Source organism: Fusarium solani (assembly GCF_023522795.1).
Source record: "Fusarium solani strain SB1 chromosome Unknown bctg00000014, whole genome shotgun sequence".
Classification (NCBI taxonomy): Eukaryota; Fungi; Ascomycota; class Sordariomycetes; order Hypocreales; family Nectriaceae; genus Fusarium; species Fusarium solani.
The window spans coordinates 1542829-1566426 of record NW_027072141.1 but is presented as its reverse complement, the minus strand read 5'-3'; the positions used below and the strand labels follow the sequence as shown (position 1 = coordinate 1566426).

The window sequence follows — 23598 nt, the reverse complement described above, 5'->3', positions numbered from 1 at the left end:
ACATTCTACAAGAAATCGTGCCTGTACATAAATAGTGGTTCCCCTACTTCACTTTGAGAGATGAATCAAGCAATTAGCATCTTCTCATTTCAACACATATACACTACCGCCGTGGCACAGCCGCCTGCCCATCGGGTACGACCTCGACCGAGATATGGCGACAGAAACTGCCAGCAGGATGGAGGGCATCTTGGTGGCAACCAGTGCTTCTGAGAAGGCAGGAAGAGTAGGCATGGGCGGCATCGTTCGTGATACCCCGGGCAACAGACCGGGCTAAGTGGCGGCCAGGTACTCGATTATGATTGGCTTGAGAGACGATCAGAACGTGTACACAGCAGAGCTGGAAGCTATCGCAATGGCGCTGAGATGCATGCCGGACGGACTTCAACATCGACAGTTGACCATTATGACGAGCAGCCGATCAGCACTGCAGGTGATCGCGCGGCCGCAACAGCAATCGGGACAATGTACCGTCCATGAGATTCACAGGCACGCCGAACGACTCCAGAAGAGTGGCAATATCGTCAAGATGCTGTGGGTACCATCCGGAGCCAAAGACTTCCCCATGGGCAGCGAGGCAAAGGCGGAAGCGCGAAGAGCCGCACGAGGAAGACACAAACCAGAGAAACCAGCATACCAAGCTCGCTCCACACGGATAAGACTGGCGGTCGCACAGCAGCAGCGGCAGAAGACTCTGCCCGACAGGGTCAAGAACTATTCGAGGCGTATCGACAGAGCGTTACCAGGCACACACACACGCTCCCTGTATGATGGATTGAAAAGACGCGAATCAGACATGCTCTCCCAGCTGCGCACGGGAACGGCAAGGATCAACAGCTACCTGCACAAGATTGGAGCAGCGGAATCGGACATGTGCGGCTGTGGACAAGCAGCAGAAACGATGGAACATTTTCTATTCCGGTGTACGAAATGGGACGCGCAGCGAGAAGGCATGCAACGAGTCGGACAAACAATGGTGGGAAACCTCTCGTTCTTTTTGGGAGGAAAGGCAGCATCAGATGGCCCAAAATGGGCACCCAACCTACAGGCGGTGCAGGCGGCGATTAGGTTCGCCATGGATACATACATACATACATAGGTTCGCCATGGACACGAAGAGGCTTGATGCAAACCAGGCTGGATGGCTTACTAACCAATAGCGTTTAGCGGCCAAACCTAGCGATACTAACACCAACAGCCTCAAGCTGGCAGACCACGCTTCAGCTGCTGAAGATAGGATGCTGAACACTTGGAGAAATTGGCCTTCAAGCAGGCCTGTCACACAGAGGCGAGACCAACCAGCGGATGAGGAAGAGTGTGGGGCTTCTGGGAGACGCGAGCAGGATGGCGTAAAACTGTAAATAGCTTAGCGTACTTGGCCCTATGAGGTTAGTCCTCCCGGGTGGAATAAATTTCGTTCATTCATTCATTCCGGTCAACTCTTCGGACCAGCCAGCGGGACGCGCGGGACCCGCCCCAATATCGGCTCGGCCGGAATACATTCCTTCCGTTTGCCGAAATCAATCCAAGATCCATCTTTCTCCTCCACCATCCCGAACTTCTCTGATGGCGGATGCACAACGAAACGCCGCCCTGCTGTCCCCGGACACTCGAAGTGGCCACTGGACATGCATCGCCTGCAGAAGAAGGAAAATCAAGTGTAATGTCATCACCTTCTCCAGCATGTCCTCTCGTGCGACAACCACGCTGGGCGAGCAACTACTAACGAAACGCTGGCGGCAGGTGACAAACGCATGCCTTGTAACAATTGCATCAAGGCCAATACCGAATGTATCACGCCAAGCTCAGGTCGATCTTCTGCCAAGTCTCTAACGCGCCCGGATCCGAAGCGCCGGTACGTCGAGCGCATCGCAGCAATCGAGGAAATTGTCCAGTCTTTCCACGAACCAGGCGGAAGCAAGATCCCTGATGTTTCTAGCGAATATTCGCCTGGGGACGACGAGACTGAGTTGGTCCGCAAATGGCGCAAAGTATCGCATCTCAACGATACACCAGGGAACAGGAGCGTTACTGGTGAGACGCTTGGGTGTGACGCTGGATCACTGACCCCTTCAGCTGTCATTTCGAACCACAGCCTTCAGCCAACCATCAAGATCAATTTGGAGCAGCTTTTTTCCAGGTCTAGAGGAGGCCACTATGTCAACACGTGTTTATTGGACGTCCTGCAGCACGAGGTGAGTGGTAGCCATCATACCGACGAGCCAATGAGATGGCATTGATAGAGATGTTGTTTCTTTAGGTCGGCGGCCTAAACATTGCCCTTGACCTGGATAGCAGACAAGCTCAGCCTCCAACGGGCGGTGGTTTAGGTTTCCATTTGCATATGTGTGAATCTCAACAGCTCAATGTTCGCCATGAGCAAGTAGCACACTTGTGGTGTTATTTCAAGGTGAGAGTCGATCCGATCATGAAGGTCCTACATGTTCCGTCGATGGAACTTGTCATGACAGCTGCTAGCAATCTACAGCCTGTCTCAAGAGAGGCTGAGGCCCTCATCTTCGCCATATCCTATAGTCAGCTTGCTCACCAATTCAAGCTCCAGCCAAGCGGGACATAGGCTGACGTCCGCAGTTGCCATCCGCTCCCTGACAGCCGACGAATGCATGTTTGCGTTCGGCGAGTCCCGCGACGCTCTATCCGCCTACTACCGCCTCGGCTACGAACAAGCCTCAGCACGTGCTGGGTTCATCGAGACCACCAACCTTGCAACAATGCAAGCACATATCCTGTATCTGGCTGCGCTAAGAAGCGAAGCAGACGCTAGAGCCATGTGGACGATGATGGGGCTCGCCTCGAGGGCAGCGCAGTCGTTCGGTCTCCATAGAGATGGCGTTCATTGGAGCCACCTCTCCCCGTTCTCCGTTGAGATGAGAAGAAGGTCGTGGTGGCAGCTACTTGAGCTTGAGGCGCGAATATCGCAAGTCTCCCTTCCTTCCCTTGGTCAGTTGATGCTACCGTGCGCGGTACTCAACAATGGTCTGTGGATGCCTTGAAAACCAGACAACTGACGAGGAGACATCACAGGGAAGATAATGGGCGTGCCCCTCTCATCGCGGAGACGCGGTTCGACACTCAGATGCCGCTAAATGTGGATGACGCAGATCTTTCTGAAAAGATGGATGAGCTTCCAAAGTCTCGGAGAGGGCTTACGGAAATGACCATCAGCTTGATTGCATTTGAGCTGACAAACACTCTCCGACGCGTCTTGTTGAGCTTGGAAGACCCCAGCAGCCAATCCCCCAAGGACCTACATTACCAATCGACTGGAGAGGAGAGAAAAGGTTGGGTCATTCAAAGTCACCAGAGGATCGAGCAGACATACCTAGCCAACCTGGATGTCAGTCAGCCGTTTGCATGGGTCGCCTTCACCTATGCTCGCCTCGTCATGTCCAAGATGTGGCTAGTGGTTTACACTCCTGCGACAATACCTCACGAAATAACAGAGCTCCCCGCGGACATCGTTGGAAAGCTCTTTGAGGCTTCGTTGGAAGCGATCGAGGAAGGAAACCGCCTTGATAACGATCCCCGAGCTGGTCAGTGGCGGTGGTATTTTGGAAAAGACCTCCAGTGGCACTCAATAATACTCCTACTTTCTGAGCTAAGTAGACACTCGAGCGGTGACCTCGTCGACCGCGCCTGGAACGCCATCGAGGGGTTGGTGCGTGGCAGGTTTCAGGGTGAGGGGAATGGTCCTCAGCAGCAAGTACTGCTTTGGCAGCTCATAAGGCGATTATTGATCAAGGCTAGGATGACAAGGGAAAAGAAATTTATGGAGGAATCGCGTCTGCGGGGCGAAGGGTTGTGTGTGAATCATCCCAGGCCCTTGGATTGTCACCCAGCCATTGATAAGCTGCTGGCCAACGAGAGCCGTGTCAAGCCTGGCATTCAAGAGCAATGGCACTGAGACTAGAGCCAGAGGAGTATTGGCAGAAAATAGGACAGACAATCGAATGGTCTAGGTTTATCGGGCATGAAAAGCGTAGGAGAGTGTTCATCAAACCAGTATGATTATCGAGAATACTTCAGGTTCCCAGAGCGATATGCGCCCCCTTGTAGCAGCAGGCTAAGAACATCCAATATTACGAAGCTTCCTGCCAGTGTTTCTCCATATACTCACGGACAGAAACGGGCTTCACAGTTGGACACAGTCGGTTCAGCGTAGGGCGCAGAACAACCTCATCGTCCCTATCTCGGATATAAGCCAGATTGAACTCGATCCACAAACGTGCCATGAAGTCGTCGTAGCTGGTATTTGCCAGCCTCTCGAGGAGATCCTGCCGTTTGAGCTGAGTAACCTTGAACTTCTTCCCCGTCACAGCTTCTGCGGAAGCCAGCAGTTCGCCCATAGTCAAGGTGTCCCCGGCCATACTCAGCTCCTCCTCCCATTTCGGTAGGTCAAGGGCCGCGGCAACAAACTTGCCCACGTCCCTCATGGATGTGAAGGTGATACGCGGCCACTGTCCATCATCCTTGACTGGAAGTTCCGCGATGCCGTTCTCCAATCCAACGAGGTAAGCCCCAGACTGGTCCGCCAACGGGCCTTGTCGATGGAGCCCCTCACATGCCGCGTCCTCGCCCAGCTTATAGCCCTCGCCGGCTCGGTACTTGGCTAGGGCTTCGTCGGCAGTATCCTCAGGCTCCGGAGTTGCGAATATGCCATGACCAATGTAGTTCATGAACGAACCCTGGTTGAAGTAGGCGATCTCGATCTGATCTTGGTGCTTGGTGCATTCCTCTCGAACACCTTGATTCGCCCACTGGAGTGATTCAACTTCGGCCCAGCCCGTAGGCCCGAAGCCCCATTGAGATGGGGCGAAGCGCTTGCACCCAGCACTCACCGCCGCCTGGAGGAGATTGATCTGAGCCTGTGCTTGCGTACCGTCGACAGCCGAGGTGACGGAGATAAGGGTATGGACCCCCTGGCCTTTAAGGGCTGTGGCCAAGGAGTCGACGGAAGCGTAGTCGACCGCCGCAATCTTGTGACGCTTAGCATCTTGATCGATTGCGCGGAGCCAAATGGGCGGACGCGTTGAACGCGAAAGAATGAGGACGTTCCATGAAGTTTGCGCAAACACGGCGGCGACAATTGCCCGACCGAGGCTGGGCGAAGTGCCACCGGCAAGTGCTAAGGTAGGCATAGTAGGAAGCAGATGAACAAGTGGCCGTGAGTCGATCAAGCAATACCTCTAGTAGTAAGCAAAGCAGACTTGGCAATGAGGCAGGAAAAAAGTGTGAGGACGTTGCTTGCAAGCTCGAAGTGCTGGCAGGTCAATACGAAATGCTGGATATCGAGGTGGGATTTATACATCTCTGACGATCCACTCCAACCCGACCGGCCAGCCTGAACACGGACGAAGAAGACGGGATCCTACCCTGCCCTATTATTGAGGCAAAGGGAGTGCTTGACCGAGCACCCCGAGAGGCCGAGAGTGAGGTGGGGTTGCCACTTACGGCAGACCCACCCCGGAGGCAATCGTTGAGCGACGCCTCCGCGGCCGCTCACAACAGTCGTTCCGCTTGGTTGGAGTTCCCGAGGACCGAGAGCCGGGCCACAAGTTATTTGTCAGTGCAGAGCCCCATACATTCTTATATAACCCAAGGCGTTGTGTGGAGATTCTTATGCTCTCCTCCTCGATCTCAGCCTTTCTCCTCCTTCGCGCTGTTGCCCCGAATCCCTCATCGAAATCAACGTACGGTCGTGGCACCTGTCGGATGCTCGTACCTCCCATCCCCTCCCCGATACCCTCCTCTGGCTCTGTCTCCGCTTCCATCATGGCACAATCCACGATACCTTATTACGTCTTCGGCGTGCTGGAACCGACTTTACAAATCCTTGGTTTCGCCGTTGCCTCTTTCACCCCTCACTACCTCGCCCTTACCCAGACGCCAACGCCAATCTCGCACACTTTGCTGCCATCCGAGAAGATCATTACGTATCAGCTGGGCAATCTCTTCCTCCTGGTCGCCATCTTGGGCCTGAGCATCATGAACTCAGCAAGCGATCCTGCTGTTATATCGACATACTTATCGGCGTTGTGGTGGGGTGACCTGGGCCACATCGGTGTTACCGCTTGGGGCATGGGTTCCCAAAGATTGCTGAGTGTACGGGAGTGGACTTTGATCAATTGGGCCAGCATGGGCTTCCCAACCTTCTTATTCACGATGCGAAGCCTCTACTTCCTCGGCAGTTTGTAACCCTACTGCAGGTGTAATCGGAGACATCATCTCGGCCACATCACCCAACGTCTTAATGACATCACCTCGCCATTACAGCAATCAACTCTCATAAATGCAATCATTAAACTGATTTCTTCAACATAGATGCTCCAAATACTGACCGTGAATATTATTTCTATGGCTCTTGTGGAGGCCGAGAGGTCGAGTGTCACGGCCGCAGCTGCGATGTACCTCGCCTAGCCCGCTGTGAGCTAGCCAGACACGAAGGGTCCAATGTGCCAGTATGTGGACGAGTGCAAGAAACAAATTTTCTCGTCCGAGGGATCCCCGGAGAAAGACAGTCTAGGATAACGTCGCTTGACCGCCGTTCTGGCACAAGTAGGACTACGTTTGGGGGAAGGGACCGCGGAGCGTATTGGTTTATTCCTCGACACGCAAGGGGAATCGATTGGTTTGATGTAGAAGACGAATGCAACTCTTTGTCATCGTAACTCGTCCTTCTAAATCTTAAAAATATCCGAACCGAACCTGGCTACTTGAATATTCTAGTCATGGATTTCGGCCTTCATGTTCCCATTGAGATACCACCATGCCTGGTTGACCTCTAAATCCAGATTCTTGGTCTTACCTGGCACCATGATATCTCCGCCCTTTCCATCTGCAACATACGTAACATTATCCTCCTAATGATTTGCGACGTCAGTTCAATCCCATAAGCGGCACGCAGGACTAAAGGAAGGGGCACTCTGAGGACTCACAAGGCCTAAACTTAACTTCAGCATGCCATCAATAACCTTGGGCTCGTAGTCGCGCAGCATGGTCCCTTCAATCATAGCCACAATATTCTCGCACACAAGATCAGCTTGTGCCATGGCTGTTCTGCCTATCTTGGGTCCATTGCTCTCAGCGACGTCGCCAAGGGCGAAGATGTGGGAATGAGCGTCGTCATCGAGTTGGAGAGTGGGTCGGACGAGGACTCGGCCTGTCGTGCTTGAGAAGCCAGAGGGGATGAATGAGGTGAGGAATCCTATATTCGGGGTTGCGCCTGTACAGGGAATCTGTTCGCAGAGGCATGGTTAGCAAGGAATTCGTCGTCAGGTTGGAATGGAAGTAGATTCTCACGATCAGGTCGAACTCGGCTTGCTTACCGCCCTGGAATTGCAGCACGCCGCTTTCTTGGATGCCGCCATGGCCCACTTCAGCCCCTTTGGCCATCGTTGGCAATATCTGAGGCCTCTCTCTCAGGACGACCTGGATGCCCATCTTTTCCATCTTTGACTCCACATAATTACTCAACCTCTCCCCAAAGTTAGTTAATAGCCTCTCCCTCGAATGTACTAGCAGGACGTCCTTGTGTGGAAATACACTTTTGATGTCAGTCGATAGCTGCACTCCAACAGGCCCGCCTCCCACGATGGCTATCCTTTCTGCTTGCTTGATCTTCGCCCTGAGGACCCTTAGATCTGTGCAAGCCTCGTCTCTGTCGGATGAGACCATCCTTGCTGGCAGCGGTTGTTGGGAACCGGTGGCAATGGCCAAGTAGGCGAATGACAGCTTCTGCCCGGACTCTAGCAGAACCACTCCGTCAGCAACACCGGATACCGTGTCCCTGAGTAATACCCAACTCCCCTCGGGAGCCCGCCCGAAAGCATTGGTGTACGGTATGAACGCCTTCCTCTCCTCACCCACAACGGAATAGCGAGGAAAGTTGAACGTAAAGTTGAAATGAGAGTGCTTTTCCACGAGCACTACACGGAAGCCGGAGGGCAACGACTGAGAAAGCCGCTTCGCAAGCTGTAGACCGGCGAAAGAGCCGCCGAGCACCACTACATTGCGGGCGTCTGGTGAGGCTTGATAGGTGTACCGATGATATACGGCGTGCACTTGTTGAGAGACTATCTTGGCACTGGATTCGAATATCATGGATGTAAAGTTGGTGAAAATACGAACGGAATCGGGTGCCATGATGTGTCGGCTCGGAAGCATTCTGCTGGCAAAGAAATGGGAAAAGGCGTGTACGAAAGAAATGTCGGCTTGCGCCATCAGGACACTTTTCAAGCGCATAGCTTTCCACCTCAGCCGAAACATCAGCGCCCTGGAGCGACCGGTCAAGCGAATAGTGGCAGTGTCCGCAAGGGCCTCGACTAGCACCGGAGCTCGGGCTCGGTGTAAGTTGTATAGCGGAAGTTTATCTCCCCACCAGAGCGCTAGTGTCTCCACCTCAATCTGTGTAAGCCGAGGCCGAGACCCCGAAACCAGCCCCGGCCCCCACTTTCCGCCCCCTCTCCCGAAGCATGGCAGAACGAACAAGGGTAAGGATACTCGTCGGCCCCGTGTCGACTCCGGTGAGTTCTTGTAAGGCTGCCTGGACGTCTCCCTCCACTCTTACTTGTTCGGCGGATCGGGCTCGGTGCCATGTATGATCAGACATGCATGCTACCTCTTTTGATGATCTACGAGAGCTGCGTTGCCTTCTGATCATGGCCAGCCCCGATCTCAAAACGACCGACAGTTCCACGCCATAAGTTAGGTGCAACACCTCTGACAAGGCTGATTCATTTTTTATTTTTTTTTTAATATTTTTTTTGAGTTGATTTACTGGAATATCGCCTTGGAAAGGCACTTTTCGCACCTAAACCTGGTACTGTTCTCCAAGTTTCACTGGGATGACTAACTTCGACGCTGAAAGGAGCCCTGAGGCCAAGGACAACGCCATGACTACCACTGAGGGTTTCCCTGACGGAGGCGTCCAGGCGTGGCTAACAGTTGCTGGCTCTTCGGCCTGTCTCTTCGTCTCCTTCGGCTGGGTTAATTGCATAGGGGTCTTTCAGGATTATTACCTGGCACACCAGCTCCGGGCTTACACAGAATCGGAAGTCAGCTGGATCCCTGCTCTGCAAGGTGAGTATTCTCCATTAATTTCCCACATCCCACTTGCTAAACGTGACCCGCAGTCTTTTTTATTTTATGCGGAGGTCCCTTTGTAGGCAAGCTTTTTGATGACTACGGACCCCGCCATCTCTTATCTGCTGGTGCAATTCTCCACGTCCTCGGCTTGATGATGGCGAGCATTTCAAAAACCTACTATCAGATTCTACTCAGTCAGGCTGTCTGCTCTGCCATTGGGGCTTCGATGGTTTTCTACCCGGCAATATCTTCCGTAAGTTGAGGATTCCAGAAGACGTTGTCCACAGTACTGATTGATTGCGCCTTGTAGGTATCAACCTGGTTCTCACAGAAGCGCGGTATCGCCCTCGGCATTGTGGCTGCCGGATCATCGCTAGGCGGAATCACATTCCCTATCATCGTCATTCATCTCATCCCACAACTCGGATTCGCCTGGGCGATGCGTGTCTGCGCCTTTGCCATATTGGCGCTGCTCACCTTCGCAAACTTCACAGTGAGGTCTCGCATCAAGCCCACGAAGCGCCCATTCAGCCCCATGGCTTTCCTTAGACCTCTTAAGGAGCCTGTATTTTTGCTCTTGACCTCAGCCGTTTTCTTCTACTTTTGTGAGTGTGTCCACTTGGAACTATTGGTGGGAAACCTGACGGAATAGGGGGAATGTTCATACCTTTTACTTTCATCGTCGTCGCCGCACAGGAGCACGGCATGTCCCCGCGACTGGCCAACTACCTGGTGCCGATTCTCAATGCTGGAAGGTCAGTCCCCAGCCTTGTCACTATGACAGGGTGGTTTTTGCTAATTATGAACCAGCGTAATCGGACGGACCATTCCCAACGCCGTCGCTGATAAAGTTGGCCCTTTCAACGTGATGGTAGGAATGAGCTTTTTCACAACTATTCTTGTTCTGGTACTGTGGCTGCTTGCGACGGGAAATGCAGCCATTATTCTCTTCGCTGCGCTTTTCGGCATCGGTTCCGGTGCGGGCATCGGCCTGACTCCAGTGCTCTGTGCGCACATAGCACCAGTCAAGGAAATCGGGACCTTCACAGGCACTGTCTTCGCATTTGCGTCACTCGCAGCGTTGACTGGCTCCCCAATTGGAGGCCAGCTCATATCTCTGGATAATGGTTCGTTTCGGTACACCACAATGTTTGCTGGTGTTAGCTGCGCTGTGGGTACGGTTCTTTTTGTACTCTGCAGGATTACTCTCGGGGGAGTAAGAATGGCCAGGATTTGAGTCGCAATCTGCCCAGCGGAGCACAAAAGCTTTACCTTGTGGAGTCGGCAGGGAGATCTCCCCTTTTGCGGACTTCGCCTAACGGTACTATTCTGCGTGATACCATTCTGTAACATGGGGACAAAAGAGGAGATGGGCAGGTGCAATGTTTGCTTCAATTGGAAAGGTTGTAAATACGTTTCTATTGACGGACCGAGTCCAGAGAACAATGCCGAGGTGGTCCTATTAACCCAACCCATGAAGCTTGATCGTTACAAGGAAGAAGACTAAACCTATAAAGTGGCTGGCGACCAATGTGCTCGCCGTATGTGGTAGACAAACTGGTGGCAATCTAGCTGCGAAAAGCAAGGCACTCTCTGCTGCATTTGATGGTGGTTGACAGTAGATTATGGTGGTCCTCACTGTTCAGCAACCTCGTTGACGGTTGAAAGGTTCAATCCACCAGCTTCTGCATCGATACATTGGATGCTCTTCCCAGGAAGCACCCTTCTACAACGAACCCGGGAAGATTCACCAACGGGAAGAGGCTGCACCAATACGTGAGTCAATGTCAGCTAACAGAATCACGCCATCCACCAATGCAAGATATGCCGCCCAAAGCCCGGGCTAGTGCCGGAACGCCAGCATAGCAAATCCAACGAGTCTCAATACCAAGCCCCCATTTCGGTGATAGAGCCAGCGTATTGCGCCCCGTCCGCCGATGTTATATCATTGCAGGTTTCCGAATTGGGCTTTTCGTCCGCATGGCCCAGGTTGTGCTGGTAACTTGTACCCTCTAGCATTACCTGCGTCGAGATCTGAAACCCAAGCTGCTGGATTTGTGGGTCGGCAAACAGCATGTGTGGTTGCATTGGTGGTTGCCCGGGTATCAACGGACCAGTATCAATGTCTGTCATAGACCAGTCGAAGCCCATGTTCGACAGCATATCCACCTCCTGCTCAACTCCATAAGTTCCGACGTTTAGAGTTGCTTGAGATGGGCTTGGGAAGACAACTTGGGTCGATGGATCGTGTGTCGGTACTGCATACTGCTCAGAAGCAGCGCGGCCAATGCTCGCCCAACCTAACAGCATATCAATCGCGGGGTAACTTGCCACGGATCTAGCATCCCCAGGTACAAGTAGGCGTTGTTCTGCCAAGGAGGCCTGCTCTCTTGCCATCTTGGCTTTCAACATCAGCCTCTTCAACGGCTGCCACAAAAGTGCGCGGCGGGGGTCTGTTTGTGCATCGCCAATTCGCGTCTGCACCAGTACTTCCATGGCCCGCCAGGCACGCTCGACAAGCTCGCCTTGGGTGCTGCTGCATAGCTCTGAGAGCAAGAAAGCAACCGAATGCCACTGGAAATACGTTCCAAAGAGCCAGCTCCATTTTCGGGTGCGGGCGTCGTTGTCAAGTTGATTTGCGTATTCGATAGATTCGACGGAGACGAGGAAAAGCTTGTCCTTGATGCGCTGAGATAGCTTTGGGTGGTCGCCAAGTCTCTGGAAGGGATGATACGCCATCAACCACATCTTTGACATGACAAGACGTGTGAGGGTAGCTGCGGCCCAAATGGGCGGCACGGTTAGATCTGCGTTGGCGAGATATGTCTCCTCCATCCTTCGGTGGCACTCGTTGATCCATCGCTCCTTGTCGTCGCTGTCTAACGCTTCGAAAGAGGGTTTAGAATTTATGGAACCGGGAGGTCCGTGTTGGATGCGCCGGAAAGTGTTCGCGAGTTCGAAGCCAACGAGGCAAAAGGTCATGTCGGTGAACCCTTTACGGGATCCAGGGAGTTGGGTCATACCAGGGCTGACGTCGGCGTCATTGACGTTCAAAGGCATTTGGGTATCAAATTGTGCCTCGACAATCGTGGCGTCACACCCATGGTCTTCTCTAGATGCCCCTCATGGTTAGCCGGGGATAACTTTTCTCAACAGGAACAGGGGAACTTGCGAAGCCCTTGCATCTAAAAGGCACACCTGCCACCATAGCCTTCTCCTCATTTCAACCTCGAATGGAACGAGACCGAAATGGACCCCATCCCTATGCAACCCGATTGCTCGGGCGATTCTTACCACCAAGCCTGTCAATGCCCAGACGGTCATTGCGTTGTCATTCCGTCTGAGCACAGCAAGGAATATTACGAAAGCTTGCAGAACTATCAGTTCTGCAGAATGGAGGAAGCTTGCACGGGTAAGGGCTTGTTCAGTGGCGAAGCGGTAACGGGTTAAGAGGACGCTCTTGGTTTCACCAAGTTCTCCAATGCAATCTGTTGACGTGAGAGAGGTAACGACGCCTAGAAGTTGTGAGTCTGGATGTGGGCAAAAGCAAGGGGAGTGTGGAGGCGGGGGTTGGGGGAACTATACTATAGTATATGGCGAACATCAAGGCTTCAATCCCTCTTGAGAGGTTATCCAGGTGGTCCTTGGCTTCTAATATTATTGGTTCCATGGTGGGAAGGTGAAGAATTTTAACAAGCGGATCGACGTTCGCCTTGAACATGGCCCATATGCGAGATGCCAACTCGCGAGGGGGATGCAGCGCTGTCAGGTCGATGTTGCTAGAAGAAAAGCCAAAGATGAAGCCATGACAAAGTGAGGCGTCTTGCGGCATGGGGGTGGGGGAGGATCATCATCACTGTCGGGTGGCTCACTCAAGATAGTTTTGAGATCCTTGACCTTTGTGAGTACCAATTGTTACCATTAGTCCATAGCCAAGAATGCTCCGCACAGAACGTACCTCTCGATCTATATTTGCCCAGAAATAATCGTTGATGTAGCGAGTCCCACCCTCGTGAAGCATCAACCTCCCTAACCTATACTGAGGCGGGGCGTCCGTGGCATCTTCGCCAGCGGATGACCCGTTTTCGTGCTGTCTGCGACCCTGAAGGGGGTTGGGTCCGGTCCTGCTGGCATCTGACACCTTACGCCAACGACGGAACAGCTCGGCTTCGTCACATTCTCTAGAAAACGGTGACATACCATCTTCAATCCCCCCAGCTTCTGCGACTTCAATGCGTTTATTGTGCCCTCCAGTCGTGCTAGGCGCTCAAGAACATCCTCCTCGGGGCGTTTACGCGGCTTGCGGGACATGCGGCTAGAGGATGGGACCACGCACTCCGTCTTCGCTCTCGTGCAGTTACTGCAAGGGTTCCTCCTGTCGCCTGTAGGAGTCGCAGACTCGGTCAGATGTCGCCAAGAGGGGTGGCAGGGAGGTAGTGAAGGACATTACATTTCACCTTTCGGTTTCGACAATTCACGCATGACCAGATGTTCTGAGATCCAGTATCAGCGCTTGTGCCCTCAGTGGCCATCGCTTCTCCTGAAGTCGTTCGCAGTGTGGTCCTGATCTGGACTGGGGAACAGGGAAGTACTGGGTCGTGCGCCACACTATTGGTGGGTGCCGCTGTGGCTGAGAAGGAATCTGTTCGAGGGGCAGAGTGAGGCAAGAGTTCTGGTGTTTTTGAAACCGACAGGTGTTGTAAATAAGGAAGACAAATAAGCAAGTGTGAGGATGACAGCTGCACCTGCGGGGGTGCAAGGGGTGCCTCAGGCATGCATGCGTTAGTCCAGGCAAAGCGGGGCCATTGGCTACGAAAAGAGCTGTTACGGTTAGACTGAGATAAAAGCCCTGCTCAAAGGACAGAAGATACTACCCGGGGGGTTAGGTAAGCGATTTACGCAACCCCTCTCTTCATCGGAGAGGGGGCGTCACAACCTGTAACTGCGTCACTGTTGTACTTGCGGGGGCCTCCAATTCGGCACCCCCGTGGTCGCTGCCGCTCCCACGGGGGGGGCGCTGACCAGCAAAAGGGGCCCTTGACTCGCAAAAAAAAAAAAAAAAAAAAAAGATACCTCCCCAATCGAGCTGATACCACCAAAATAGAAGTACCTCTTTTTCATGAATAATCCCGCATTCTTGCACACATGACCCTGTTATCTGCAACACCGCTGACTAATCAGGAATGGAGACTGGAAACGCACCGTGTTTCCAACTCTGCGCCAATCAGCGTCCATAGAACTCTACCCTAAATTTCCCCTCTTGAAACGCATTGCGCTTCCTGTCGAGGCCTGCTTTGCAGCACGCGAAACATGTCGCGTTTTGTCAGACAATTGGTTCCGCAGGGATCATTGGTGGCACCAGTCGATTGATGAGAATTATCTAAAGAACAAAAGAAATCGAACAGCCATGTGTTCGGGCACAGCTATTTAAGCTGATGTCGTTAGGATTATGCGACAGGCCAGATGTGAAACCGGATAGTTACATCCGGTCACACGAATGTTATGCGACACCCACCAATTCAACGATCAACAGCTTCTACAACGTCAATTGCATGATCAACAACTTCTACGGCATCAATTTAACTTGCCGCGCCTTTCTTCTGCTACAATGAACTCAATTGGACCTCACCGTCGCTTCCCTGCTGACGCCCTCCCCTGAAGGCCAATTCAGCTCACGGGAGGAGCTGCGTACGGCGATCAACGCTTGGGCGGCGCCGCGAGGCTATGCCTTTATAACGGGGAGATCTAGGAAGACTCCCAGTGGAAGGACTGTGGTTATCTTCAGCTGTGACCGTGGAGGGCGCCCACCGCCCCCCAAAGACCCAAAGCAGCTGAAGCGAGATACCATAACACGCCGTACAGGATGCCTCTTCTCTATTATAGCGAAGGAAAGCCTGTGCGGCGGTATATGGAGTCTGAGGCATCGCCCCGAGGCTGCCTATGGTCAACATAATCACGAACCAAGCCTCAGCCCGGTGGCACATCCCTCGCTTCGCCAGCTTTCACGCGAGGATGAATCAACGGTCCAACGACTCACCAACGCTGGCGTTGCACCAAAGAAGGTTAGATCCTACCTACGCATCCACTCAGATACACTTGCTACACAGCAAGATATCTATAACTGCATTGCACGGGGTAGACGGGACCTTGCTCGAGGCCAAAGCCACATACACGCCCTCGCTGATCAGCTCGAGAGCGATGGCTTCTGGAGTCGAATTCGCCTTGACGAGACTGGCAGAGTTGTGGCAATATTCTTTGCACATCCGAAGTCACTGGGATACCTTAAATCATACCCCGAAGTGCTTATATTGGATTGTACGTATAAGACCAATAAGTATAACCTGCCTCTTCTCGAGATAGTTGGTGTTGATGCCTGTCAACGAACCTTCTGTGTTGCATTTGCCTTCCTCAGCGGCGAGGAAGAGCATGACTACATCTGGGCTCTTGAACACTTGCGGTATATATACGAGCTTTATGGCATAGCCCTTCCATCTGTGGTGCTCACAGATCGCTGCCTTGCTTGTATGAATGCGGTTTCTTATCATTCTTGTTTCCCCGAGTCAACCTCGCTACTATGCTTATGGCATATCAACAAGGCAATCTTAACCCATTGCAAGACTGCTTTCCTTCAAGTTAGGGGCGACCCTCAAGGGCTTGAAGCGTGGAACAAATTCTATAGCTGTTGGCACGAGGTTGTTGCCTCACCGACTGAGGTTATCTACAACGAGAGGCTTGAGAAGTTCAAGAAGCGATATATCCCTGACCACATCGACGAAGTGGGCTACCTCATGGAGACCTGGCTGGATCCCCATAAGCACAAGTTTGTCAAGGCGTGGGTTAACCAATACCTTCACTTTGAGCAATATGTCACATCACGTTGCGAGAGCATTCATAAGCTTGTGAAATCCCACCTAAAAAACTCACAAGCCGACCTCTTCGAGGCCTGGAAGGCCATCAAGCTTGTTCTGTCAAACCAGATTGCTGGGCTTGAGGCCAACCAAGCTCAGCAGCATGCCAGCACACCCCTTCAGTTATCTGGGGCATTCTATAGTCATATCCGTGGTTGGACCTCACATCAAGCCTTACGGAGGGTTCATGCTCAACGGGAACGACTATTAAAGGAGTATCCCGCCTGTACGGGGGTCTTCACCCGGACTCTTGGTCTGCCGTGTGCTCATATCCTTCAGCCTTTGCTGGAGCAAAAGCAGCCACTTCAACTACACCATTTCCATTCACATTGGCATCTCCAGCGCTCGGGAACCCCCCAGCTGCTTATCGAGCCTCGTAAGCAGTTCGATCGCCTAGTGGCCAGTTCAACGCTGCCGCCGACAAGCACACAGCGGGAGCCCTCTGCTTTCGAGTGTGTTGAGAAGGCAACACAGCCAAAGGCGCCGCCAAAGTGTTCGAAATGTGGCGAGGTTGGCCATACTTTGAGGTCTAAAGCATGCCCCTTACGCTATGAGCATCTATTGCCGGCCTCCACCGAGACCGCTACGACAATGCATACAACAACACACACATCCACTCGCTCTGTGACCCGCTCATTATCCCCGGGATCCCCATCAGGGGCCTCTATTGTCTCTGAGACTATTACAATAACACATACAACAACACACACAACAACCCGGGTGCTGTCTCCCTCGGCAGCTAAGCCAGTAACCGCAAAAGAGGCGCCTGTATTGCGAGCTGATGACCCCCGTGCCATCTATCAGCGATACAAAGAATCACGAGAGGCCTGGTATGCTGCGTTGCCTCGGGGAGCCCCTAAGACCAATCAGCTATATCGGAGGGCTATGGGGCTGCCAACCCGCTATAGTAAAGCGGACTATGACTGGTGCCTTGACTATAAGCAAATGGGGAGGCATTGCAAGGCAGGAAGAAGCATTAGAGATTGGACCAAGGAGGAGATGATGAGTTATCTTGATTGGGATAAGGCTGGGAATGAGCGTGTTGAACAAAACGTAGGGATAGAGATGGCAGAGCAGCCTTTCTCGGGGCGGCGAGGTATGCAGGAAATATGGGATGCTGCCGAGAGAGATCTTGAAGTACAGGAGGGGTGGTACGGAAATGAGAACCCCCCCAATTAATATTTGTAGTAATAGTACGGTATGCAATTAATATGTATCATTATAAAGACAAAGAAAATGCCAATCTCCGAGTATAGTTATGGTGACCTAATTACTTAATTGAATAGAGCTATGGCCGAGTTTATATGTAGTGCAAAGTGGGCTTGGTAATCGCTCATAGGTATGATAAGTCGCGACATAGCAACAACACGATAATATTACCTATTAAACTATTTACTGTGTGCCCTGCCAAATCCACGTAACATACCCATTCGGATCAACGTTCTAGATATAAATCCCTGACCGCCAAACCTCAACTGGGAATGGCGTTATTGATGCATAATGAAGGCGCCCCGGGGCCTGTGCCTGTTGGTTATTGGCAATGGGCCGTAGAATACACTGGTTGTTATTATTTACTGTTAAAGGCTCTGTTGGTGTTGCTGTATTATCCATAAAGATGGGGATGTCTTGAGGGTTCTGACGCTGGCTTTGGTTGCGGTTATACATCTTGATGATGATGTTGTATATGAGAATAGAGACCATCTTCTAATAGAGAAGGCCCTGCTTTATATATTTCACGCGTTGAAAGTGATTCACTTACATCGTGATCGCCGTGGTGTTCATCACAGCCTTGGGCAGCCTGATGCGTCGCCAATAGATGACGCCAATAGATGATATATTATTCATTGAACAGCTGTATGCCTAGTGAATCATTCAATCTCTTCAATTGCACGCATCAATGCTGTTTCTTTAGCTGAAGGAGAGGATATCTCTCTCTCACACATATGCCTCTTACATAACAGATCTTATTTGCACCGCCGGCGGTGTCTGTATTGGCTGCCCGAAATTGTGGTGATATTACATAATGTTGAGGGCAAGGATCACAACCATCGTGAATAGCTTCACTGTCAGCGTGAACGCTACACCACAACTAGCATCAGACAATAGTCTGCTGCCTATGAGATCGGCAGACTGAACACAGGTACAAGAGACAGACTCTCGTCACTCCTTTAGATAGAAATTTAAGCGCTCATTTGATCCTCGATTCCTCATGGCCCATCAGTGCCTGGAAACCTCCAAACCGTACCTCGCCCCACATGATCCCGGTCATCCCTGGGGTACGAGAGGGGTACGAAAAGTGTCATCTTGGAAAGAATTCTTGCCAATTCCCTGCCAAAATACTATCAATTAATTTAATACCTACAATGAATTCCCCTCCAATTCTACAAGAGATATAGGTCATCAATGCCTATGGTATGTATTACAATAAACTACTTTATTGTCATATTATTCGCAACACTGATTCTGTGCGGCAGACATGTTTCCAAGCAAAGAATCTGCATTCTGTCTATCAGAAACCGTGAGTTGCAAAATCGACCTCGGATGATGACTTCGACACGGCCTCCCCGTCAAATGCCTTCGTCACTCCAATGGTTGAGTCGACCGATAACTTTCTGCAGTTGCTCCCCGTCTCATCATCCCGCCTTTCCACGCGGTGGACGACAATCTCCGTTGTCATCATGACTCTATTGTCATCCTGAGTCGGCGACATCTGTACACTGTCATTGGAGCCTTCGCCGCCTCCCCTGGCATATGCCGGGTATGAGACACCACCAGTAGGCTTGCCGCCTGCGTCGCCGACCAACGTTTTCAGGGCGACACTGGTCTTATTAAGTGTGATATTGTTTCGACTCCGTGAGCCGGAGCTAATGTCCTTGTTTCCAGTCGTCATTTCGACAAGGCGATTTAGGATGGTAAACTCCAGTTTCAGCTTAGTGCTATAGACGAAGCACTTATATGCTGTCTGGTACTCATATTGGTTCGCATACTCAAGACCGAGGATGGTGATATCGAGGAGGATGATGAGGACGTTGACAAGGATAAGGTGCTTCATCAAACGGCGGCTCGACTCAGTGTTCCCCATGGCCCGTTCGAGCCTCATGAGCTTGACTGTTTCGACAATGTAGAAACCGGATAGGATGACTTCTTGGAGAAAGAAGGCGGTGACTTCGATCTTTTCCATGATGGTATAGGGTTTCTGCCACATCTCAGGGCTGCTGGAGAAGGAACCATAGACCATTGGGATAATGGCTCCATGGCAGACGATGGCGTTGGTGATGATCATCCACAAGATCATCTTGAGAAGCTTTCGATCCCGCAGCACCAAGTGGACCCGGGACCAAAGCACCATTGACTGACCGGTGACCAAGCATATCCAGCCTATCACGATCAATGTGCAAGAAAAGTAACCCAACGACGGGGACCCCAAGTATTTGGTGAGGAAGCCCGCGCAGTATAGTGGAATGCCCCAGGTAGCGACGACGAAGGACCAGAAGTACAGGCCAGCATGACGTTTGAACGTCCACCAGATAATGCAGTTGAGCTCGATGAAATTGTGGAGGGAGATAGCAAGAAAGACGATGATGATGGTCACGGATGTTTGAGAGAAGCCGTCAACCCCGGAACCGAAGCCGCGACTTTTCATCCAAATCGCCATCGGAGGTTGCAAGACGATGCTTCTTGCTTGGTAATGGAATATATTAAAGAAGGGCTGCCCAAAGGCGTGAGTGCCGGCCAAAGGGTGACAGCTATTTGAAGACAGGGGAAAGGAGGAGCAAAGCTGTCTTTCGACCCTGGGATGATATGATAGGGTCGATGGTCACGAGCCATGCACTCGGTTACCCCCTGTGGCTGTTGCATCTGCACAGTCTCTGGTCGCCGCTAGCTGGGGGCTTGGGTTCAAGCTTTTGACTAAGGGCGACCGCTGATGTAAGAGGCTTCGATACCGTTAAAGTCTACCTGAGGGGCTGGGTGGGGTTGTCTACTGGATGCAAGGTCCTGACTAGCAGGCTTTTCCCGACCTTTTCCTCAAGCCTCAGTCAGTGGGAGCCGGGAAGCGCTGGTACGTCTTGAGGTCTGAGGAAAAATGTGCAGAGAGGCTCTGGCTGTTGTGTCGAAAGCTGAAGATAGATGGGGTTGGCTACGGGCTTAGAAGCCACTGATGAGACAAGTCAGTTACGCTGACGCGCTCACCTGGGCAGGCAATGTCAAGAGGCAGAGGGAGGGAAGCCACTTGAGAAGAACTGAACGTCCAATTCGACTTGCGGCGAATAAGAGTACGACATGTGGGAGCCCCCCGAGAGTGATGAGCGAGGTGCCTCAAAGCTTCTGGCCCTGGGTGACCAAGTCGGAGATGCCAGCGTTGCTCGGATGCCATGCTAGGTGCCCGTTCGGTCCATGAGTTGAATTGAATCCGTCGTGCTGCGAATACTGCTTTCGTAATATCGAGAGGAATATGCTCAATGACGAATTGATCGAACTGATCAATCAACCGACATACCATGGAGTCATCCCACCTGCGGATGCAGTTATTAGCACCCTTATTGTCCCACCAATATCCCTTCCGACGCAGCCGCCGGAGGGACACGATATTGCATGCGAGGTTTTGGCAAAGTGCGACATCAGAAAGTATCATGATGCACGAGCCTTGTGGTCCGTCAATGCAGATGTCAATTTCGCCGTATCCTTGGATCGGCACCTTCACCTCTCCAGCGAATACAAAATCGCCAGTTGGTGCGTGTCGGTAATTTCGGAACCTTGAGAATGAATTAAAGATATGGATCGTAGAACCCGAATCTAAGATGGCGGAGTTCTTCAAGGGGTACGGGGACGTGTTAAACGCTGCTTTCGATCCTTCACGAATGATAAGGAAGCAGCTCTTGGTCACTCCGACCCCGTGGTCTAGTCAGTCATCTGACTCGAGTTTTGCTTTCTTCGAGAGCCGGTTGACCTCCTCTTTTATCGCCGTATCTGACTCAATTTGGATCTTTACAAATCTTGCCGCCGCCTCGTTAAACCGAAAGCCTTCCGGTGCCTTCTCCGGAAAGACATAGAAGCAGCTGCTGATTGAATGACCGGGCGCAAGGCAAGCTTTGCATCTTCTTCCGCTTTCAGTCTCAGCGTCTGATTCCTTCCGTTTGCGCTTCTGATCTGTCTTCTTTCCGCCTCGGCCGCTGTTGCTGCCCTTACTGCCTGCCTTACCGCGAGGGTTTGCTGGCTCTGGGGGCTGAGTATCGCGGTCATCTTGGTCGATATCGTCCTGATCAGCCTGCTGACCGTGGAGAGTCAAGAAGCCGGCCTTATAGCTGTCTCTTGGAACCGCGCTGCGGTTGCGTCTGTTGGCGATTTCCCTCAACAGATTCGTTGCCACTTCGCGATAGCTGACTTCGCGATTGTTCACTGTATCTAGCTTGTTCAGTCGGTAATTCGATACCCAGAGTGGCGCCGTTTCTTCGACTGCATTGACGAAGTCAAGAGCCCACGCTCGGGGCTCCGTCGTCTCGGGTACTCCTTGTCTCTGACCTTCAGCCATGAGTTCTTTCCATCTGACGATCCACTTCTCGAGCCCTGCTTCCTTCTTTGGAGCTAATCGGAGATGATTCTTGAAGGCGATTCGAGCGTCTTCCATCCGGTGACTCGCGTATTCCTCGCCTGATTGGGCCAAGATCGCGTACCACTTGTTGAGATTGCCGTTAGGCGGAAGGTCGGTCTTCTGGATTGACTTGTTGACCGTCTTCAGCACCCACTCGCGGAGGGCTCTCAGTGACTTCTTGATTGTCTCGTATCTCTGTATCGCGACCGTATATTCATTCCAATGTTGCTGGAAGCTCAGCCTCCCAGCGTCGGAGAGATCGCCGAGGCCTTGTGGAATAGCCGATCCAGTTGTCTGGGATCTACCTGATCGTCCGGAGCTGTTCGACTCGGTATTGGCATGGATTGTATTCGACTGGTAGTCCGCGATATTCGGTGGCGTGGGCTCTTGCGGCCACGGAAGGTCGCTAGTCGGCTCGATATACTGCCAGACGTCTTCGCCTTCCGCTCGTTTGCGGAATTCCATCTGCCAGTCTTCCCAGTCTTTGGCGTCGTTGTAGTAGACGGCGTTGTCAGCCATGTTGGATAATGTCTGTATGATGTGAGGAACGCGTATCATTCGTAGCGCGGAAAGCTCTTGGAGCGGATGAGACTCTTAATTGTCAGACACGCGTGTTCGTATAATGATGGGGACAGATAGTCAGAAGATGGGGGAGGAGTGAGAATGATTGATTTAGGATGATCATCATGTGTGTGACTGATCTGTAGATGTGTTGTCTCCTCGTTCTTCGTTCTCCCTCCTCGTCTCTATATCTGAAGAGGCGAGGCCAAGATACTAGATCTGCTGATCCTGCAACAGGTCTGTAACGCTGTTCAGACAATTCATGTATCATCGTGAGACATCTTCCCTTGAGGTGGCTGCCTGTGTAACATCATCATGCATGCCACTTCTCCAACAATAATGGCCTATCCAGATTGGAGCAATGCGGAAGATGATCGGGTTGAGGTAGAAGTGGCGGCAGAGATGGAAGGGAATATGTTTTCGAGTAGAAGAGGTATGCACGATATCTGGGAGGCGGCTGCGAGGGATATCGAGGCGCAGGAAGCTTTCTATTTAGGTAGGTAGATAATTAATAATTCATCGGTATTCTAGATTGTAAGAAACGCTGCGCACTGCAGGCCCTGAGAATTGCAATTGTGGCTCAGTAGCCACACTGGCTTAGTCAGGGTGCGCGCATTTAGCTGAAGGGGTGCGCGCACCTAGACGGCGCCTGCGACCAAGAGGAGGGAACTTTAAAAAACGAGAGTGACAGAAGAAATCGTCCTCATAGTCGAGCTGAGAGGCTGGTCAAAGTTGTAGAATCGCAGCATCGAGGTCGTGTTTTAAGGGAGCCAAGAACCGAACATGTTAATGTTGACGGAGTGCCGGTTGAGAGACGGAGTCTTGTAGTCTCTCTTCTTGTCTATACCCAACTCGGTCAGATCAAAAGCGCTCTGCTGAATAATGGCTCAAGGTTGTAGCAACTCGAAAAACCCGCCCTCTTGGCATTTCCACTTTTTACTCCACTATGCACGTTAAACAGCCTAGCGGCCAGCCACGCTTCAGGTTGCTCAAATCAGAGACGGACGCTTTTGCTATCTCCCTCCTATATCCAGAGCAGCCATTGGTTGATCGTGAATTTGATGTGGTCCACTTTGCCAAGAGGGCGGATTTTTCGAGTTTCTACGGTATTAGCCACCCCTTCTCTGGATTCAGGGGAACTGTGCAGGAGCCCACACGCCAAGGCCATATCGTAGTATTGACCCGCACGAGCTGAGGCCTAGTTTTGCGTTAACACGTCGGTTGTGTTTCCCGACCGGTGATCATGAGTCAGGACCTCTTGTAATTACTTGAAAGACTGCGACCCTGCAACCTGGGATCCCGGAAGCAACAGGCTTGGCGGGTGCCATTATGTCCCTCTTCATTCCATGGCGGCGATGCGTGCAGAGCGCTAAGCTAGAATGCTAGATTAACATTAAGATTGTCGTCAGTGGCTCAAGAATGCCCTTATTTGTA

General features: G+C 52.0%; 9 protein-coding genes across 9 annotated transcripts; 4 read left to right on the top strand and 5 right to left on the bottom strand.

Annotated features, from left to right (window-relative positions):
* Positions 1-298: 298 nt before the first annotated feature.
* MRS44_017972 (uncharacterized protein) lies at positions 299-3925 on the top strand (the record flags this gene model as incomplete). Its single annotated transcript, XM_065615857.1, has 6 exons — positions 299-1068; positions 1199-1349; positions 1779-2195; positions 2261-2534; positions 2593-2997; positions 3051-3925. 6 exons carry the CDS (start codon positions 299-301, stop codon positions 3923-3925), a joined length of 2892 nt encoding a protein of 963 aa, XP_065471929.1.
* Positions 3926-4100: 175 nt separating this feature from the next.
* Positions 4101-5159, bottom strand: MRS44_017971 (uncharacterized protein; the record flags this gene model as incomplete). The annotated part of the gene is made up of 1 exon (XM_065615856.1): positions 4101-5159. The coding sequence occupies one exon, from the start codon at positions 5157-5159 to the stop codon at positions 4101-4103; it is 1059 nt and encodes a 352-aa protein (XP_065471928.1).
* A 634-nt stretch (positions 5160-5793) lies between these two features.
* On the top strand, positions 5794-6216 carry MRS44_017970 (uncharacterized protein; the record flags this gene model as incomplete). The annotated part of the gene is made up of 1 exon (XM_065615855.1): positions 5794-6216. The coding sequence occupies one exon, from the start codon at positions 5794-5796 to the stop codon at positions 6214-6216; it is 423 nt and encodes a 140-aa protein (XP_065471927.1).
* A 527-nt stretch (positions 6217-6743) lies between these two features.
* On the bottom strand, positions 6744-8163 carry MRS44_017969 (uncharacterized protein; the record flags this gene model as incomplete). Its single annotated transcript, XM_065615854.1, has 3 exons — positions 6744-6881; positions 6957-7256; positions 7321-8163. 3 exons carry the CDS (start codon positions 8161-8163, stop codon positions 6744-6746), a joined length of 1281 nt encoding a protein of 426 aa, XP_065471926.1.
* Positions 8164-8864: 701 nt separating this feature from the next.
* On the top strand, positions 8865-10612 carry MRS44_017968 (uncharacterized protein; the record flags this gene model as incomplete). The annotated part of the gene is made up of 6 exons (XM_065615853.1): positions 8865-9099; positions 9153-9358; positions 9416-9710; positions 9758-9860; positions 9916-10280; positions 10545-10612. The coding sequence occupies 6 exons, from the start codon at positions 8865-8867 to the stop codon at positions 10610-10612; spliced, it is 1272 nt and encodes a 423-aa protein (XP_065471925.1).
* Positions 10613-10986: 374 nt separating this feature from the next.
* On the bottom strand, positions 10987-12165 carry MRS44_017967 (uncharacterized protein; the record flags this gene model as incomplete). Its single annotated transcript, XM_065615852.1, has 1 exon — positions 10987-12165. The coding sequence occupies one exon, from the start codon at positions 12163-12165 to the stop codon at positions 10987-10989; it is 1179 nt and encodes a 392-aa protein (XP_065471924.1).
* A 2803-nt stretch (positions 12166-14968) lies between these two features.
* Positions 14969-17192, top strand: MRS44_017966 (uncharacterized protein; the record flags this gene model as incomplete). Its single annotated transcript, XM_065615851.1, has 4 exons — positions 14969-15009; positions 15077-15420; positions 15466-15562; positions 15785-17192. 4 exons carry the CDS (start codon positions 14969-14971, stop codon positions 17190-17192), a joined length of 1890 nt encoding a protein of 629 aa, XP_065471923.1.
* A 1330-nt stretch (positions 17193-18522) lies between these two features.
* On the bottom strand, positions 18523-19308 carry MRS44_017965 (uncharacterized protein; the record flags this gene model as incomplete). Its single annotated transcript, XM_046280186.2, has 1 exon — positions 18523-19308. One exon carries the CDS (start codon positions 19306-19308, stop codon positions 18523-18525), a length of 786 nt encoding a protein of 261 aa, XP_046128622.2.
* Positions 19309-20916: 1608 nt separating this feature from the next.
* Positions 20917-22122, bottom strand: MRS44_017964 (uncharacterized protein; the record flags this gene model as incomplete). The annotated part of the gene is made up of 1 exon (XM_065615850.1): positions 20917-22122. The coding sequence occupies one exon, from the start codon at positions 22120-22122 to the stop codon at positions 20917-20919; it is 1206 nt and encodes a 401-aa protein (XP_065471922.1).
* Positions 22123-23598: the final 1476 nt, after the last annotated feature.